This window comes from Hemibagrus wyckioides, linkage group LG17 (genome assembly GCF_019097595.1).
Source record: "Hemibagrus wyckioides isolate EC202008001 linkage group LG17, SWU_Hwy_1.0, whole genome shotgun sequence".
Taxonomy (NCBI): Eukaryota; Metazoa; Chordata; class Actinopteri; order Siluriformes; family Bagridae; genus Hemibagrus; species Hemibagrus wyckioides.
In genome coordinates this window covers 15725410-15744038 of record NC_080726.1, presented here as the reverse complement: position 1 = coordinate 15744038, position 18629 = coordinate 15725410, and the positions used below count along the sequence as shown (strand labels likewise).

The 18629-nt window shown below is 39.6% G+C and overlaps 1 protein-coding gene across 2 annotated transcripts in view; it reads right to left on the bottom strand.

Moving 5' to 3' along the window:
* usp32 (ubiquitin specific peptidase 32) overlaps positions 1–18629 on the bottom strand; it is a 39932-nt gene that overhangs the window by 3210 nt on the left and 18093 nt on the right. The window contains exons 6-33 of one of the 2 annotated variants that reach the window (XM_058413660.1): positions 15323–15454; positions 14958–15065; positions 14574–14689; positions 14242–14304; positions 14057–14140; positions 13884–13945; positions 12736–12838; positions 12444–12624; positions 10628–10806; positions 9619–9759; positions 9259–9418; positions 7885–8039; positions 7615–7696; positions 7436–7510; positions 6952–7090; positions 6757–6862; positions 6484–6657; positions 6070–6244; positions 5842–5993; positions 5168–5279; positions 4797–5041; positions 4520–4704; positions 4287–4373; positions 4088–4208; positions 2093–2284; positions 1750–1996; positions 1145–1587; positions 854–946 (exon numbers count right to left, since the gene is read on the bottom strand). In XM_058413660.1, the coding sequence (XP_058269643.1) occupies positions 854–946; positions 1145–1587; positions 1750–1996; positions 2093–2284; positions 4088–4208; positions 4287–4373; positions 4520–4704; positions 4797–5041; positions 5168–5279; positions 5842–5993; positions 6070–6244; positions 6484–6657; positions 6757–6862; positions 6952–7090; positions 7436–7510; positions 7615–7696; positions 7885–8039; positions 9259–9418; positions 9619–9759; positions 10628–10806; positions 12444–12624; positions 12736–12838; positions 13884–13945; positions 14057–14140; positions 14242–14304; positions 14574–14689; positions 14958–15065; positions 15323–15454 (4112 nt within the window). The remainder of the gene's footprint in view (positions 1–853; positions 947–1144; positions 1588–1749; positions 1997–2092; positions 2285–4087; positions 4209–4286; positions 4374–4519; positions 4705–4796; positions 5042–5167; positions 5280–5841; positions 5994–6069; positions 6245–6483; positions 6658–6756; positions 6863–6951; positions 7091–7435; positions 7511–7614; positions 7697–7884; positions 8040–9258; positions 9419–9618; positions 9760–10627; positions 10807–12443; positions 12625–12735; positions 12839–13883; positions 13946–14056; positions 14141–14241; positions 14305–14573; positions 14690–14957; positions 15066–15322; positions 15455–18629) is intronic. The other variant, XM_058413661.1, reaches the window with a different exon arrangement.

The window sequence follows — 18629 nt, the reverse complement described above, 5'->3', positions numbered from 1 at the left end:
ATAGTACAGCACACTCCGGTGTCTATTAAAATTCTGTACATTTATAACTACCACAGTGCAGGAGGCAGATCTGTCAGTCAGTACTGATATGTGCATGTTATAATCACTAAACCAGTGGATTATAGCACAGAAATGAATGCTGCACTAGAGACCAGAGCGTGATGCAAAATGAAAAGCGACTGCAGACAAACACTTGTGGTGCAATGTGGGGGATTTCTCAGCAGACCTATGGTACATGATTTGTGTACTGTATTTGATTCCTCTAATGAATTTGGATTAAATCTTACTGCAAATGTATTATCTCCCTTTTAACCTGCCTTTCTGCTCCAATCTGTGTGAGAGTAAAATCCACCCACTCTCTAGACCTTATTAACCGTAATATACTCTCTAATCTGCACACAATATCAGTGCTCACTCTGCATCAAACTATTACAGATGTAGCTTCTCATGTGGATATAGGACAGGAGATTTCTTTAATCAAATACGGATGCCTCAGATGGTTAACCGGATAAAGGGGATTCGTTAGAGTAAGTCAGAATATTTATTTGGAGTGGTGCTTCTGTTCAAGTAGACAAAAAGGACCCAAACCATGCAAGCAAAATGCCCACTTCATCAGCCACCATTTCCCCATTCATTTGTTAGCTATATGTATGTTTTTAATATTAACCAACAATCACCAAGATCTTTATACTCATTACACCTATTACATTAAGCTCTCCACACAAACACACACACAAACACCTTATCATGCCTTTTTTAAACATCTTTCATGGAAGTGAGTGGGGAGCATTACTAATAAAAGATGGATATATCCTTTAATATAAATAGTCAAAAGTACAGAAAGACACTTTACCTTGCAGCTGCTGTCGTTGTAACAGTACCATTTATCATTGGGGTTTTTAGCGTAGGTCACATAGTGGCCCCCTCCCATGATTCCTGAATGGCACTACAAAGAAAAAAGTATTTGAGTGGGCAGAAACATTCATTATACTGTGATGGAAACATCCCTCTGTCTCTGTTTAACAATAAATATCAACCTGCCCCTATTCAAACAAGTACCCCCCACAACACAGACATACACACTCACACCCACACACACCCACCAGAACCAGCAAATGAGGTTTGAATAGACAGGGAAGATTACCGAGATTGCATATAAGTTGTATATTGGCTCAAGACAGACATCATCTCTTCTGTGAGAAGAGCTGTCTGGCTCTGTGGTGGTGTCCGAGAGCCCATTGATTTGGCTGTTGTCCTGGCTCAGTCCGTTTACCATGACGACATCACAGTCAGTACTGGAGGAAACCAATTTCCACGAAGAGTCCTGTGTGTTAGGCTCTGGTGTAGCTCCTGCAACCTGAGGCTCCGCCTCTGTTACCATGCTGGGCTCTGACTCTGACCCACTCTCCTTACAGCCACTGCTGCTGCTGCTGTCCAGATTCTCTTTGCTGTTGGAGAGTCGGTGTCTGCTGCCTAGCTGAGGCAGACGCAGACGTCCCTGTTTTCGCCCTGTGCTCTTAGGGCTGTTGTTGGGGCTGTTGCTTCTGCTCAGCGGGCTGCCTACCCTCCTAACTGAACCAGGAGTGCCTAGATGTAACAAGCATTTCACATTTCACCATGTCAGGTTTGAAGATGCATATTTTTATTCAAGCAGCTTTTAAACTGTTAAGTCAAATAAAATTGCAGAACTGGGAATACATTAAAAACTATTTTGTAGCCTGTGACAGAGAAAACACAGTAGAGACAAACCTCTGCCAGATGTGGGAGGGCTGACCACAGTAGTGGTGGAGATGGAAGACACTGAGGAATCTCCGATGTCCAGTTTCTGGAGCTCCTCCACTGGACACTCGCTCTGGCTCTGCAGGCTCCATGTGCTCTGAGCTTCACGTGGAGCCAAAAACGCACTGGGGTTGAAGTTCTCGCGTGGGAACTTCACTATCTTCTGGGACTTAATCCAGCGGCCATTCACAAACTGGAAGCGTTTCAGATGAACAATCTGGAAAAGAATATAGAAGTCATATCCTTTAATGACCAGGTGAAGTGAAGAACAAATAACAAATAAGGTGAAAGGAGTAGTTTTTTTTTTAAATACCAGTATGGGAGGAAGCCTCCAGAGGTCCAACTTCTTGGTGGCCAGACGATGGGCTTTGCACTTGGAACAATAGTAGAGCTCATCCTCACCCAGCTCCTCTTCACTGGTGAAAGCTTTCAGACAGCTGTCTAGACTGATGGGTTCAGCCTGGGCACGCCGACTTAGTTCTACACTTGTGTCCTCTTCCACTATCTGCACAAAACACACACAATTCCACTTCAACACTAAGCATCGTAAACAGACTTGGCAGTAACTGGCAGGTCCTGGGGAGAAATTGTATATTATTCTATAACAGTGCTTTTTTTTAAACATATTAAAAGAAAAAATAAGTAAAGTATGGGCAGTATGGTGCAAGTGCAACTTTCAAAATCAATTAAACTAGACTTTTTAATTTATTTTGTAAGAAATAAAAATAGAAATATTTGTCACATATTGAATGAAGTGTTTTTTTTCCCCATAAATACAACACACACTCCAACATGATAGAAACTTTTTTTGGTCACATGATAGATTTCTGAAATCCTCAATGTGCATCATATCTTAAAGAAGCGTGGCTTACCCCATTGTGAACACAGACTAACCGCTGTCTGCAATGATCTGCTTGCTAATTTGACCTAGCGCGTTTGTTGAATTGGGACATACCTTCACTGGTTCAGTTTTATACTCCGTGACAGATCTAAAACATTAATTTTGTAGCATATTTACAGCATCAAATTCCAGCAACAGAATTAATTTTTCCAGATTCAACAGCAATACCAGTCTAATAAAGCATGAACAGAGTAGACTAAAGTAAAATTAACTATTTATTACATTAATTACATTATTATTAATAACGATTAATAACATTCTATAATAAATTTTTCCAAATTCTTAACCTTTTTTCTAAAATTCAGTATAAAAAAACAAAATTCTACATTGACCAGTATACTAAACACAAGTTATTTACCCTATACAAAGCTTTCTAAGAAACAAAACAAAACATAAAAAAAAAACAATATGCTTGACCATGGAGCATGATAACTGGAAAACGGCAGCTGGAGTTCTATTTAAACAAAACTAGAATATATATCTGTGTCCAAAATAACAGAACAGAAGGCATTCTCTGCTCACACCAGTCTGTAATGTGTGATATGTGTCAAACTGATAATTGAGAGTGCCACAGATCCTAAATTTAGTTTTGATCTACTAAAACCAAATGAATGGTGCTAGGACAAGATAGCAGTGACCTACATACATTTTTGGCACATGCTATCTGCCTGAAGATGTATTCAATAATCCTCATAAAACTATAATCAGTTAAACATTCTCACTAATCCTGATCATTCAAAAGGTCACTTGCATTGAAGTCAAATTATTATGTAAACAAAAGGTTGATAATATACACACAGCAGGGGATCTGGTTATGCAGGTGATCTTGGCAACTAAGCTTAACTAATATTTTATATGATGTAAACCCTTAGATACGACTTGTCTGTTGTGTGTTGCCGCATTGCAGGATAGCAGGTTCAATAATATATATACGCCCAAAAGTATGTGGACACCTGATATAACACAGAGTGTCTAGAATATCTGTGTGTGTTGAAGCATTAAGATTTCCTTTCACTGAGACTCCATGTTAATGCACATGGTTTTTCGAATATTGCATCCAGTGTTCTTAAATTGTTCTTAGTTTCTGTGGTTATTTGATTATTCAAAAAAAATAAAAAAATACTGAAATCCCCAGTTTAGCTGTGCATCACAATGAGTGTGTGTTTGTGGTCTGTAGTTACACGAAGAGGCAAAAATGTTAGAATTTATTTCCTCTGACAAAAGCTTTTTCAAGACAAATTGTATTTCTCTAAAAGCATCAGCACTAAAAAAAATACTCTAGCGCTTTAGTAGTGTCCATTACGCTTCACTCCTGAAAAACTGTCTTTACACTGAACATTGAAATGTTTGGACAATTTCAGTGTCCAAAACACCTTATTACATACTTTATGTATTAATGCCACCCACCCTTTCTTGGGAAGTTTGATAACGGAGGTGCAGGGCTGTGGGGTCCCAGTCCACAGCAATATAAGCATTTCCTAGGGATGCCAGGTCCTCATTACACTCCACTGTACAGCCTCTGCAGAACCTGGCAAAGACATGGCCACTCTCATCACTCACTGCAGCCCTCTAAAACACCACCGCAGATACAGGATATATGGCTTACCTGTACCATGGGCACCAGGCACAAGAATTGCCATCCTTTTGCACTGCCCGCAGGGTGAAAGGGTACTGATAACCCAGGCTATCATCACTACAGATTGGCAGGAACCATGACATTAGAACAAAAAATTTCAAAAGAAACATATATGTCTTTTTAGATTTCAGACGTTTGACAGCTCATCACTGTACAAACGTAATTATGGAATACTATATATAATGAGATAAGAAGGCACTGACCAGTCTTGTGCATGGTTGCTGGCCTCCTGAGGGGGCAGGGGGCTAGCTAAACGGGACACCTGAATCCACACAGCATCATATAGATCCTTCTTACTGGTGTGTACTGTGCAGGGCACAATGAGAGGCATGCCAAACAAACTGGGCCGATTCTTCTGAGATGAAAGGAAGTATAACTCTGTCCGCATCTAAAGGAGACAGCACGATAGAATCAGTACTATAGTTGAAAGTTTCTTCACTGTGTTAGTGGTGGACTGACAGATGGCTGTGCACCAGTTACCATCTTTCTGTGCATGGCAATGATGTAGCCAATGAAAGGGCTGTCCTGAACTGGGGTGGCATGGCCGTTGGGGATGCCATCGGCAAGACTCTTTTCTGAGGCAGAGGGCACCACCGTGCTCGGCATGCCGTTAGCCAGGCTCCTGTCAGAAACACTTCGAACAGGGGTGCCAGCTGTGCCATTTGGTATGGGGCCAGGTTTCTCAGCATGACTGTTCCGAGTGATTCCATTGACAAGTGTATTGCCTGGGGAGAAGACATTTAAAAAAAAAAGAACAAGAAGAAGAAGAATGAGACAAAATGGAGCTTGTGTGAATTAAAAAGATAAGATAAAGAGATAATGCATTAGATAAGGAGGACTGTCACTCTTACCTACTGGTGCTGGGGAAGTGATAGAGGTGGGGGAACCAGGCACAGGAATCTCAAACGCACACAGAAAGCCATTTACAGACAGACGCACTTTCTGGTTGTCTTGAGGAAAGTTCTAGAAACATTCACCAAAATGTCTGTCAGTGAGACTTTAATAATAAATAAAATAAAGTCGCTAGCCAATATGTCATTAATAATAATTATTATGTAATAATTAATAAATACTGACTGAAACATGCTGAGGTGTTTATGAAAATAATTACCAGGGTGGTGTCATGTGACATAACACAGTGTTACTGACATTGCCTTGAAGTCGATTATTTCCAGGTGTGCATTAGATCTCTTATACCACAGCAGTGTGTCAACGGTTACAATTTTTTGGTTTATTACTGAATAGCACGTCATGTTTTTTAACATTTATAGTTACAACTAATGTTGAGGAATGTCCATGAGACAAGTCAGTTCCAGTTATCGCTTTCTTTAAGTTAAAAATTAATATGTCCCCGACATAGGCCCCTGTAAACGAGCTATTAATAACATATTAAAATAATATTAATATAAATCTGTGATGTGAAATACAGCCTGGACTATTATCAGGGACTGACTGATCACTATACACTGAACATGATATAATGTTTAATGTCAAACTGTCCTTGCTGATACTGTGTTCAGCTCACCTTGATGTTGGAGGAATGGACTTCAGCAAGGAGGATCTGCTCTGGTTTTAGTCTGCACAATTCACTCAGCTGCTTCTTCAGGCCTGTATATTTTTCGTCCATGTTCAGACGGAGACCATAGCGCACTGGGGTGGAACCGTCCAGTTTGATGACTGTAAAATACACATTTGTGAGCTTCATGCAAACCGGAAGATTTCAGATAACCATTTTTCTTCTGCTACACCTCACCTGTTATCTCTAAGTGCATGGAGCTGTCCATTGGAAGGGGCAGGGACAGGAAGTTAAAGGGGTCAAAACGAGCGCTGATGTGGCCGCAGGTTTTGCACTTAACTTGGGACTTAAGCTGGCCATGGAACAGGTCCACCACAATCGAACGATTTCTTCTTAAGTGGTTGTCCCACGCCTACACACACACACACACACACACACACAATGCCACATTAAGTACTACATAGTACAGCACTTCCTAAGGCTTCTTGCTGTCTTATCAATAAGTCGCATCAACATTAAAGCTAATCTACACCTTAAGAAGTCTGGAGCTGAAAGTGTGATTTTCACAGCTCTCCTTCAATCAAACAGCAAGTGTCTCTGTTGTAAACAGAGACAAGAGACCATGGAAATGATTAACAGCTTGACACTGACCTCAGTGGCCACTTCTGCATCGGGCCGTCCATCACTGTCCTTCAGCTCCACATAGGGCTTCTCATGGACCCGATTCAGGTCCTCATGGAGGCCATCCAACAAGAACGCCAGCAGCTCTTGAGAGTCCTGCTGCTGGAATCCATTGAATCTCGGCGCATATTTTGCTATCGTCCACTACATGAAATATGACACTAACTTCAGTATGGAAACTTTGAAAGTAAGCAGGAAGTAATTCTGAAGCAATGATAAATGACCAGGTAAAAAAATGCCCACCCTGAGCTTTAGCGGTGCAACGTTTTTTTGTGTTCCACTCCAGAGTTCCTGCACTAAATCTCCATAGCATTTGGCCATATGGCCTCGCATTCCTATAGGATTGGTTCTGTCAAGATAAGAGTAGCAAATGAAAATCCTCCATCAAACAAACTCCCAAAATGAAAAGTTTTAAACAAAGTACTTTTAACAACAGACCTGTTCAGCTCATAAAGGTGTCTCCCTGAGATAAAGTAGTCAGTGAGAGGTTTGGTGTTGCTCACACACTGAATACTTGAATTCATAAAGCATGTGTTCCCCAGGTTACTCAGACCTGTAGCACCTTTCTCTGTAGGAACTTCAGAAAGAATCAGGAGCCATTTTACTTTCAAAATTAATTTCACAATATGTTTAACTATTAAACACACAGTGGACTAGAAAAAAAGAGAGGAGAGGAGTCATTCCAGTCATGCTTCCTTCTGCTTTAATTATTCATGCAGTTACATCTGGTTTTATTTGTAAGAGATCAATATTAAATATCCCAAGCAGATACAGAATCTCTTATCAGTTTCACACTGTTTCGGCATGCCATGGTGCTCCATAAACTCTAATTAATAATCTACTTTCATAGGAAAATTATTATGGAGTGAAAAACACTACACACAGATCTTTGATAAAGTCTTCCACGACCTATGAATGTTACCTTTGTGTCTGTCTATTTTGCTGCTGTTGGCGATGAAAGACATTTCCTCTGGCCAGCTCATGTCTTTGTTTCGAACTAGTGAGGTACAAAAAGAAGAGTATATTTTCTTGCAATTTTTTCTTTAACATGTAGAAGCAGGATAAACGTGAATTAGGAGAGAGATAAAGCCACGGACATACCCTCAATCACTAAATGCTGCTCATCCTCTATTTTCAAACTCTCTAAAGTGTGATCTTCATCATCAAGCAGAGTGAGGTAATTCTAAGGACAGGATTTTAGGAGTTAATAGCAATGCCATGAAACATACAATCTACATGCAATGTACATGTAACATACTTGACCATAGATTAACATTCAGTAAAATAATTAAAAGTGATATGTAAATGCATATTAATAAGGTAAGGAAAGAGCACTGTGCTAGAGCATAGGAAAGCCACAAAGAATCTCACTTCGCTGTTATAGAGCCAGAGGCGCATGTCTTCTTCTTTGATGCGTAACCTCTGTGACAGGTACTCGTGGATGTCCTTAATGGTGCTCATCCTGCTGAAACAACCCGTGTATGCCAGCACACGCTTCAGTGGGGCATTCGGGGATGGCATGTTACCTGTGGGAGGGTGGGAAAAAAGGCATGTCTTTAACACTCAGTCAAGTCAGTAAAGAATATCCATTGCAAAAAACCATGAAACCTTGCTGTGCTGCTATACTGTACTCAGAGGTTTGTCATTTCATGTACGCCATTTGGCAGACGCCCTCATCCAGAGAGACTTACATTTTATCTAATTTTATACAACTGAGCAATTGAGGGTTAAGGGCCTTGCTCAAGGGCCCAGCACTGGCAGCTTGGTGGTCCTAGGCTTCAAATTCACAAGCTTCTGATCAGTAGTTCAACGCTTTACCACCTTAACCACTGAGCTACCACGTCCCCCATTTTACAGGAGAGATGTGAGAGAAGTGTGAATATATTGTGTTAACCAGGGGTATACTATATACAGTGTATACCTCTATATATCAAATATCTCTATTAAAAGGACCTTCTTACTTTCTTCATTTAAACACCTGAAGGATGTGAACATACCCTATCACAGATACAATATACACCACAGAAAAAGCACAGGATATATTAAGCTGTAAGTAGCAGCAAGAAAGGGCAAAGGTGATTTTAAAGGGACTGAGTAACCATTAGTCTGGGGGAATAAAAGAGATGCACACAAAGCCAAAAGCACCCCACAAATACAAAGACAAACAAGGTAAGTATAAGTATAGCAGTGCTGATTAATATTTAGTTCAAACCCTTAATCCCCTTTGCAAGATCATAGACAGAAGCAGTCAATTGGACAGAAGCACCCAATTCTTCCCAGAATGCACAGCAACCCATCTGACAGGAGGAGCAGAGTTGTGACTGAGAGATAAACCATGTAACAAACCCTGCTACAGCCAGGCATCAGATAGCTAAAATAAGATTAGTGGAGCTCTAATGCTCAGTATCACACAGCCTCAGTGCTGCACAATTAGGTTAGCGCTGTGCTATGTGTCCCTCCTTCACTTAGTGCTTTTCAGGAAACCCGATAATGAGCTCCATAACCAAATCGTATCTAATGCCTGTTAAACAAACATACAGGGCTTCAGTCTGAGCTCACCAGCAGGTATGCAAAAAGCAGGCAGAGATAGGTGCTAGAATTGAACAGGATTGGGGATTTTTTTTTGTGCTGCCAGTCAGACTATGTTGCACTTGCTGTGCCAAATCCCCTTTAGGAGTGTTTTAGGAGATTAGGTTGCCCCAGGACGGTGGAGGGAGCCACTCTCTTGCTGCAGGCTTACATTACCTCGGGGAAAGTGTGGAGGGAACATTCGCAGGCTGCTCATACCCATGTTAACCCAGATGTTGGACTGGGGGGTGCGTGTGGCCGGTTGCTGACGTAGGAAGAGCAAATAACGGGGGAAGAGCTCCAACTCTGGCTGGTCTGTGATGACCGACTTGATCACCTTCAGGCAGACAAACAGAAGAAAAGTGTATGGATAATTCACTTTAATTTTTCTTACCAATATATGCATAGCAATAACAGGTGCATAGTGCCCATTTTTGTTGTACAAATGTTTAATAAAAGGCTCTAAAAAGCAGTGAGGATATACAACCAACATGGGAAGATTTGTATAGTTTTACTGATGAAGGCTGGCACACATACCGGTCTGGGCAGGCTAAGGTTGGCACCGTACCAGTGGTAGAGTGCCCGCCATACTGGCTCTGGTACGGTCTCAAAATCCCGGCCAGCCATCAGGTTCACGGGTCTCTTCAGACGCCCTCCTTCCATGGTTAACGTGGGAGCCTGAAGGGGGAAAAAAGCAAACATGCTGTCTGCTTATCATAATAGCCACGAGGATGCAGGTTGCCCTGATAAATGACCATTTAAATGTCAACTATTTGAAGTAAACCAACACCAGGGGCAGCAGTCCACCTGCTGAATCATTTCATTGCCAACAGAGTGAGATGAAATCTAGCACATTTTAAAAGGCTTATTTGTTGTGAGTGCAGTGAATAATGGCATATAATCAGGCCTGACAGTATGAGAGTCAGTTAGAGGACAAGGTGTTATTACAGAGTATAAAAACTTTCAACAATAAAAGCAATAACACATTGGGCCTCACACATTGAGTCATTGCAGTCTGACACTCTGCCGCTTTAAAATATTATGAGTTTCTCACTATGCAATTTGATGTCATAAAATATCAACATATCATCTTCTCTCCAAAATTCCACTGAAATATGGCAGTAATAAAATTGTAAATTGTCAATCATGCACAGCTCCTGCTATAAACACTCTGAAAGCATTTGGGTACTGAGGAAATTGCCAATTTTCCAGCTGTTGATTCTGACAGCTGTTTGACAGGGTTTATAGTGAAAAAACTCATTACACCAGATTCCAACACATGATTCCCATTGTAGTTCCAATGATACTTGATGAAGTTTGGTGCTTTATAACAACTTCTTTCTATGGTGTCAAAGAGGTCATGTCCCATAGCTAATTTTAGAATAAATATAACCACAGGAAAAAACAAACATTTTTACAGCTATTTTTTTATTTTTTTTTATCAAAAATTTTACTTGACATTTCAACAACTATATGACTCTTCTGTTGTAAGATGCATAACAAGGGGTTATACATGCAAAGGTTTTATCATACAACACAATCAGACCTTTATGGGGTCAGTGGTGACTAAGGGCTGGTTGTCGATGGCACCTGGCCTCTGTGCAGACAGGTGGTTGGGTAGGTGGCCATTGGCAGTAGAGAAACACTGGTTATTGTTATCCAACACATTGTGCTGCCGAGAAAAGCAGATGTCCGTGGCTGATGAGCTCACGTGTGGCAGCTGACCTGAGGAAGGGATAACAGACAAGATTTCTGATGATTAAGTAACTTAATACTAAGAACACAACGATCAGTGGTTGATTTGTGGTGAAGTCCCAAACTGCTTATATTAGATATTCATCTCCTACACTTCTAGGCACACTGACAACAGACTAGACAACAATCTAAGACAATAGCTTAATGTCCATTTGATTACATATGAACAAAATGGTTGATCAGCAGTATTTATGCAGACCTAGCAAATGTAATGGGAAAGCAGTTAGAATTATTAAAACCGTATTTTCATCCAAATATCTCATGATTATATAAGCAGACCAACTGGGTGGACAAGTGGATGATCCATCTTATAACATTGATGACAGATTACTACAGTGATAAGGCAGATTATAACAGCTACAGAACAGATTAAAAGAGTGATAATGCGATTTTTAAGAGTGATGACGTAGATAACTGCAATTGTGCAGATCATAACATTGGGCATGTAGACTATTGCAGTGACGACAGATTGTAAGATTGATGGTATAAATTATAAGTGATGTGATGACAGATTACTAAGTGATAATGCAGATTAGAACAATAACGCACAGATCACAAAAGGGTTAGCACTGGTCTTAGAATATCTTTGGTTCAATGCCAATAACATCATTTACAGTTGCTGGATTTTCTTTTCTAACATCGTGGTATGATGTTGAATGAGAACAAGAATCGTGTACCAAATCTGCTGACTTTTAATTAATATGCTGACTTTTATTAATGATAATCTCAAAGCTGTCCATCCAAGTAATGTTTTTGCCAAAAAAAAAAAATGCTATTTTAAATGTTTGCCATCTAGCAATTTATTCAAAATGCTTCCAAGACAAAACTTTTTTACTATTTAACTTCAGCAGATAAATTGTTTGTCAATATGTAAAAATGTTCTGAGAAAACGGTACATATGTTTTGTCAGAAAAAAAAAATACTTAAATTACAGTCTTGTGGCATTGTTTATCACATGCCAAAGCTACCATAAAGCAGTAAAACACCAACGGGATGCTGTTGTCGCATCAACGCAACAGAGATTGCCAGAGGCACAATACACACGTTGTTATGCGTCATGTCAACCTTTCATAAAGTATAAGCATGCAAACAAACACTTTCAGTTAGAAACAGGAGCTGCAGTGAAAGGCAGGTCTGGGCAAAACATAGGTACAATGATGTAGCTGGATTACAGAGTAGAGAAGAGTTATAGGAAATAATGATGGGAAACTACATCACATCAAAAGAGCAGCATCGCTGAGAATAGCTGAGACAGAATTTCAGTCGGCGGATATTAATCAGTGCACTGCAGATCAGCGCATTACTCCTTCTGTAATGTTAACTCATCAAATGCGATGACAAATGATCTAAAATTACATTATATGGGTTAATATAATACAGTAAGCCTGCACAGAAATGCTGTTTTGTTTGTATTTTATTCTTTTTACATTTGGAAATTTTAACGCAGACTGTTGATTAGACTGTAGATTATATTAAACCCCACTAACAGAAACAGACTTCATTTAAAATGTTCCACTTACAAAAACAATAATATGAGCCTAAAATAGCACAAAGAGCCACAAACAGCTGCCATATTACTTGATAGCTAACAATAAGCACACTCTTACTGTTAGGGGTACTGTCTGAAACCTCCCAATTGCTTTTCGGAGACTTTTCTCCTGGAGAGCTAAGAGATCGTGCCACTGTTCCAGTCTTGCTCAGGGCTGATTCAGCAGATGGTGTGGACTGAGGAGTCCTCCTGCCATTGCCCAGCATACCCGGCTGCTCCACCACTATGGAATTATTATCCTTTAGACATAAAGAAAATGATCACACATTAGTGTACAGTAGCCTTTACTGATTTCAGCATAATATTGTCTCGGCAGAATCGCTGATTCTTCTCTTGATAATGTCACTCACATATTTAACGTAGTCTTTCCACAATTTCCACCACTGCATAGAGATGAGGAACCAGTTCTGGCCCGGCTGCAGGCCATGTCTGCTCTCCCGTTCGAGCCATCCCCTGAGTGCATACAAACAAACACACATGAGCGTGCGCACATGCACACACATGCATGCACATGAGCACACACACATGTCGTTGTGGAACTCATTAACTAAAAGGAAAACCTTTTTCTAAATTAAAGCTCAGCTCAAAACAGTCCGATTTTGTGAACACGCACAGAAGCTCCAAAAAGTCACAATACACAAAAATACACAAGCTCCATCTACAGATACACAAGTATGTTAAGAAATACCCAAACATTTACATTATATCAAATAATATAGTAATGCAATAACGGAAATACAAATCACTAACAGGTAATTCATACCAGCTTTTACACTGCAAAACAAGGAACATTACAAATTTAATAAGCCAAAACTAATAAAACAAACAAAACCTTTGTCATTTAATATATCATTTAGTATATATATATATATATATATATATATACACACACTGTAATTAGGTGTATTCAAAGTGAACCTTTAAAATAGTGGTTATATTGAATAAAATGATCAAGCAAAAAAAGTTACATCAGTTCACTCGAATGAGAAAATGTGTTGATTTCACCTTCAGAGTACATGCAGTTAAACGTTCAGAAAACCTTCAAAGCACAAGATAACAAAAACAAAGACGGCTAATTGTTACATAGAGACCACATCTGACTTATATTGGATGGGCCACAGCTGTAGATTAGCTAGCTAGTCAAGGTGCTACTTTATTCCCTATGAAGACACATTACACCAGTACAGATTATAACCAGCTCAACTTTGCTTCACTCTGACCAAGAACCAATGTGACTGCTGTTCAGAAGAGAACATTGCTCAACTGAATATAGTGCTATAGAGAAATTAAGCTAATGTAATAGGTGTCTAGACAATGTGTCGTAATCAAGTCATTACTAATTATGAATATAATTATCACCAAGAGAGGATGCAATATGCAATGCAATCCATGAAAACCCATTTTAACACAGCACTGTGGCCAACAGAGAGCTTAGGGATGATGAGGTTTAGCAAAGGACACTGCTGGTAGATTTCATGCCCCTTTAGGCTGTACTCACCTAATGATCTGGCCTTCTTCTTTGGGCGTAGCAGGCCGTAGGCCCAGGACTATGTGACAAACCTGATTAGTGCGACAACATGACATACACTTAAAACCAAGAAGAAGAAATATGTCACATATACAGTATGAGCACATGAAAATGGCAGATATATGTGCAACAGTCCCTGATACCTGAAAAAGCAGGTTGAGGAACTCGCTTGCCAGGGCACTCTTCACACTCCATATCTGATAGTCTTCTAGTGTTAGGTGTCCCTGCTGTGTGGCAAGAGACACAGACACAGCAGTAAATGAGCTTACATTGCATTTCACTAATTCAAAACCAAGCAAATTGTGAAAATAAAAAAAATATTACATACTTTTGTAGTGTCATGTATCGTAAGGATTTCATCAACAATATCAGAAACATTGGATTCCAGTTCCTACAAAAGGAAGGAAGTACAAAATTAACTGACAAACAAATGAAGTCTAGATAACGGATAAGAGCAAAGCAGTGAAAACTAGCCGTTCTCGTTTACACTCTACAAAAGCATGTCAGGCTAAATAAAAAATACTTTTTAAATGAGGAAGATCATCTTATTTGTAAGCCAAATAAAAATTAAAGAGTACACTAAACTAAACCTGTTCCCAAAAAAAACATTTCAAAACCAAATCAGGCAACAAGAAAGTAGCGGTAAGTTTTATAGCTTACCGGGAGAGTATCAGTGCGGTTGTCCTTCCACACTTCCAGTAAGGCCACCACCATCTTGTGCATCTCATCTCGAGACAGAACTCCGTCACGATCTACGTCGAACACTTTGAAACAAACTGGACAAGAAGGAGTGCTTTAGTAATTAAAAAAACATCAAGATTACCATCATAATCACCATCTGCAAGTCCCAGTGAAAACAATAGGGGGAAAAAAAAAATCTAATCATGTTTTCACTAATTAAATAATTGCGGTGCACGGTTGCTTACTTAATGAAAAGATCCTATAACCAAAACAAGAGGCATTAAATAAATGACCTTTGGTGAAAAGGGCTGCTCTGCTGTCGATTGTTTTAAATCAACTTAAAAACCAAATGGTGCAGCTTACACTTCTGCCTCTCAGCCACAGGTCCTCGGCAGCATGCAGAGAGCCCGCATGATATTTCCTTAAAGTCTATGTGATTGTCCCGATTCTCATCAAAGGCATGAAACAAGCCTGCAAAATGGGAGAAAATGTCAGGGCTCAGATTAACTCTGAAAATAATTGGACAGTTCAGGATGTCTCACTTTTAAAATATATTGAGCTATATGCAAACGTAATTCCCATCTTCTAAAGCCAACATCATTACTGAAGCATGAAATTTCTTGAAATTGAACAGGTGGATGCATTTCAGGGTGTATATTGGATGCCCATTGTCTCTGGGTAACAATCCAATAGAGTCTTAAAACCAGCATTCATAAATTTTACATTACCTTCACTTAGTGATGCATGAATAGGGGGTGACACCAGAGGAACAAAGGTTTCTAAGTCAAAGCGTCCAGTCCTGGATTGAGCTTTCAGAAGCCAGTAGCGCTTTTCCAAATCAATAATGTCTGATTCTTCTACTGCAAAAGATCAAAACCACAAACATTGTGTAAGGATTTCTTTATGGGTTGTGGTAACCTTCATTTCAGCACAGGGACAACCTATAAAATTATATATATATATATATATATATATATATATATATATATATATATATATATATATATATATATATATATATATATATATATTTTTAATGCCCCTGAATATTCCAGAGTGTCTTTCATACAGAACTTAAAAAAACCATAAATGTTAAATCAATCATTTGCTTTTTGATAGTCATTATGACTGAATTCAAGAAATATATATATCCTGTAAAGCTCTCAAGCTACAGTGCTCTTGTTTTTATACAAGTAAATACACTATGCAAGCTTCATCACTTCTAAATCACTTCTAGTTGATTTAAAAAGCTAATTATGAAAATAATATCGGAAACAATAAAAATAATAAGGTGACAGCGGCTATAAGGATCATTATGTAAGATCCTGGAGTTTACTACTAGGTGAAATGACTGGGCCCATAATGCCCATATAGAGCAATGAAGCAGGATAAGAGGCCCTAGGATGACTCGCCCTTCATCAAAATAATCTTAGGCTTAGGCTAATAGGATTGTGCTATCCATGCCACCAGTCCTCTGTAAAGCAGAACCATACATAAGGTTGATAAAGCAAAACATTTCCACGTATATCACATTTGTCTGCCAACATCATGCTTCATTCAAATCTCTCTCTGGTCTTAATTTCCATTGCGTACACTTCTTATTAACGCTTCAGCCAGGACAGAGTAAACAGTAAGAGAGAGAGAGAGAGAGAGAGAGAGAGCACAGGCGAAAGCAGCCAGCAAATTAAGCAAGCTACAGACCAACCAGTGGACACTTCCAGGCATGGTTAAAGAAGCAGTTGAGAATTAAGGACCTTAATAATTCAGAAAGCATTGTAAAAGCAAATGTCCATTTTTACAACTCGCCAGCAGCCCGTTTAATGATGAGCAACACAGCTGCCACTTTCCCACACTTAACCACAGAGTTTGTGATTAAACACAAACATCTAGCCAATTAATAAATGGTGCAGGTTGCTGAGTGCTTGGAAGAAACTGTGGTTAGTTTAAGCAGTAAACTGGATCTAGTGGAAATGAGTACCAGGTTGAGTAGTATGCATGGCTTCTCCATTGCAGACTGACTGACAAAGTGTGCCTTTCATTTCATGCACACCATCAGTAATAACAGCTAGTAATGGCCGTCAAGACAATTCTGTCCTTCTGTGTCATGTATTGAACATCATCCTTCAGCCTCAGGTCATATCCATTTACACTGCTAATACCCATTTTGCCAATCAGTTCTGCTACATGTCCAAACCTAGGGTTGTTTTCTATAACTTTGAGCACAAATAACAGGGTTGGTGATGCGCAGCACATCTTAGCATCTAAAACAGGAAAGTTACCTTCCAACAACAACAGTGATGTGCAAAACAGCATTAATTTAGACAAAAAATACAAATTGAGATCAAGAGATTTGCCTTCCAAATGTAAATAAACATAATGATGGCTATAATAGTTACTATTAGACCTACTAGAAAGTATTCTGAAGCCTGTAATTACAGGTGTAACTTATTTTTGTTCCATCAGAAAGCCAGAGGCAGTACCCACCTAGAGGAGCAACTCTGTTAGAATGGCAACAGAGGAACCATAACATGTTCCACCGCACATGTCACGGCTCAGGTATGGACCATAATAAACTCCACACAGGACACCATCACATTGAGGGGAAAAAAAAAAAATTCACCATCACCAGGCAAATCTTTGACCTGGGCTTTTGTCTAGATTGCAGTACATCACCCATTGCCCTGTCCATCAAGGCCTGCTACAAGTCTGAGGTGTGTGGAGATACATGCATCGAGATCACGGTGGCTTCATGCTAAACACACACACACCTTGCTTAGTTAAGAGGATAAGAGCAGGCAGAAGATTACAGAGTCTCTCAGGTTTGCTCTCTGATTGGTTTTGGATCTTTCCAGCTCTGTCCCTGATTAACAAATTAAACTCAATCTAAATATATCTGCCTATTAGCACAACCCAGCTGTTTTTGTAGCTCACATCTCTTTTTATAGTAACAAAAATATAAAACAGTACAAAACTAATGGATGGGGACATGGACATTTTGCAAGAATAAGCCAGCTGTGCATTTTCCTACTCATCTTATGTGATGAGCATTGAACATTCCGGCGTCGCTACAGCTGGGAATCCAATCATGCCTTAAAGTGCAGTTTATTGATTGTACTGGCCTGTGGAATAGTCAATCACCAAATAATGATTTTCTTTCCACACCAACAATCTATACTATTTTAAATCTGCACACCTGATTAATACACTAGAAATTTAAGTTGTTGGTCAATGAAAATATTTGCATTGCATTTTTTTTGTTAATAGATCAGTAGAGAGCTTCCTTTAATCACTAGTCTAAATTACAGGAGAATGCATATTTATACAAATAATCTATGCTAAAGCTCTTGTATGCTTTAGAGCTTATGATCGGTTCATTACAGTTTCTCTTCACAGGAACTAAAGGACAAAGCTTAAACCTGTTCCAGTATGATGACGCCCCTGTACACAATGCAAAGTCCATGAAGACAATTTTTTTTTTTTTATTTGGTGAGGTTGAAGAGGAAGAACTCAATTCTAGATTTACATTTTTTATGCATCACTGCTGATTTGCTGTCAGTTTGGCGTCTTATGTGATATTTTTATCATATTGCCCTCCCCGATCGACATTACTATTTCAGTGCAGAAAAAAGCACAGAGTGACTGCATAAGTAGCAGTCCCAGTATGCAAATGTCCCAGCCGTGATATGGCCAGCAGGGTCATAAAAACCCAGGGTTGAAACGTGGTGCTGTCTGGGCTGGCAGGCTGGTTGGGAGGGAGGCGGTCTGAAGGAGGATGAGAGGAGAGCGAATGCAGTCATTTCCCCCCTGAGTGTCAGGCAGTGGGTAATAGCTGGGTGGTGGTGACAGCTGCAGCGTTGCAGGGTAATGTCCCCCTCCTCTCAATAGGACTGGGTATGTGTTCAGCAAGTGGGAAGTGGAGCCTGTCACTTGCTATTATCACACTCAGACGCCTCTTTCCCAGCAGAAGAGAGAGTCACTGATGCTTGATGTGTGTTAGAGAATAAAGTCTGGTTTATGCTTTATCAGAGGTGCTTC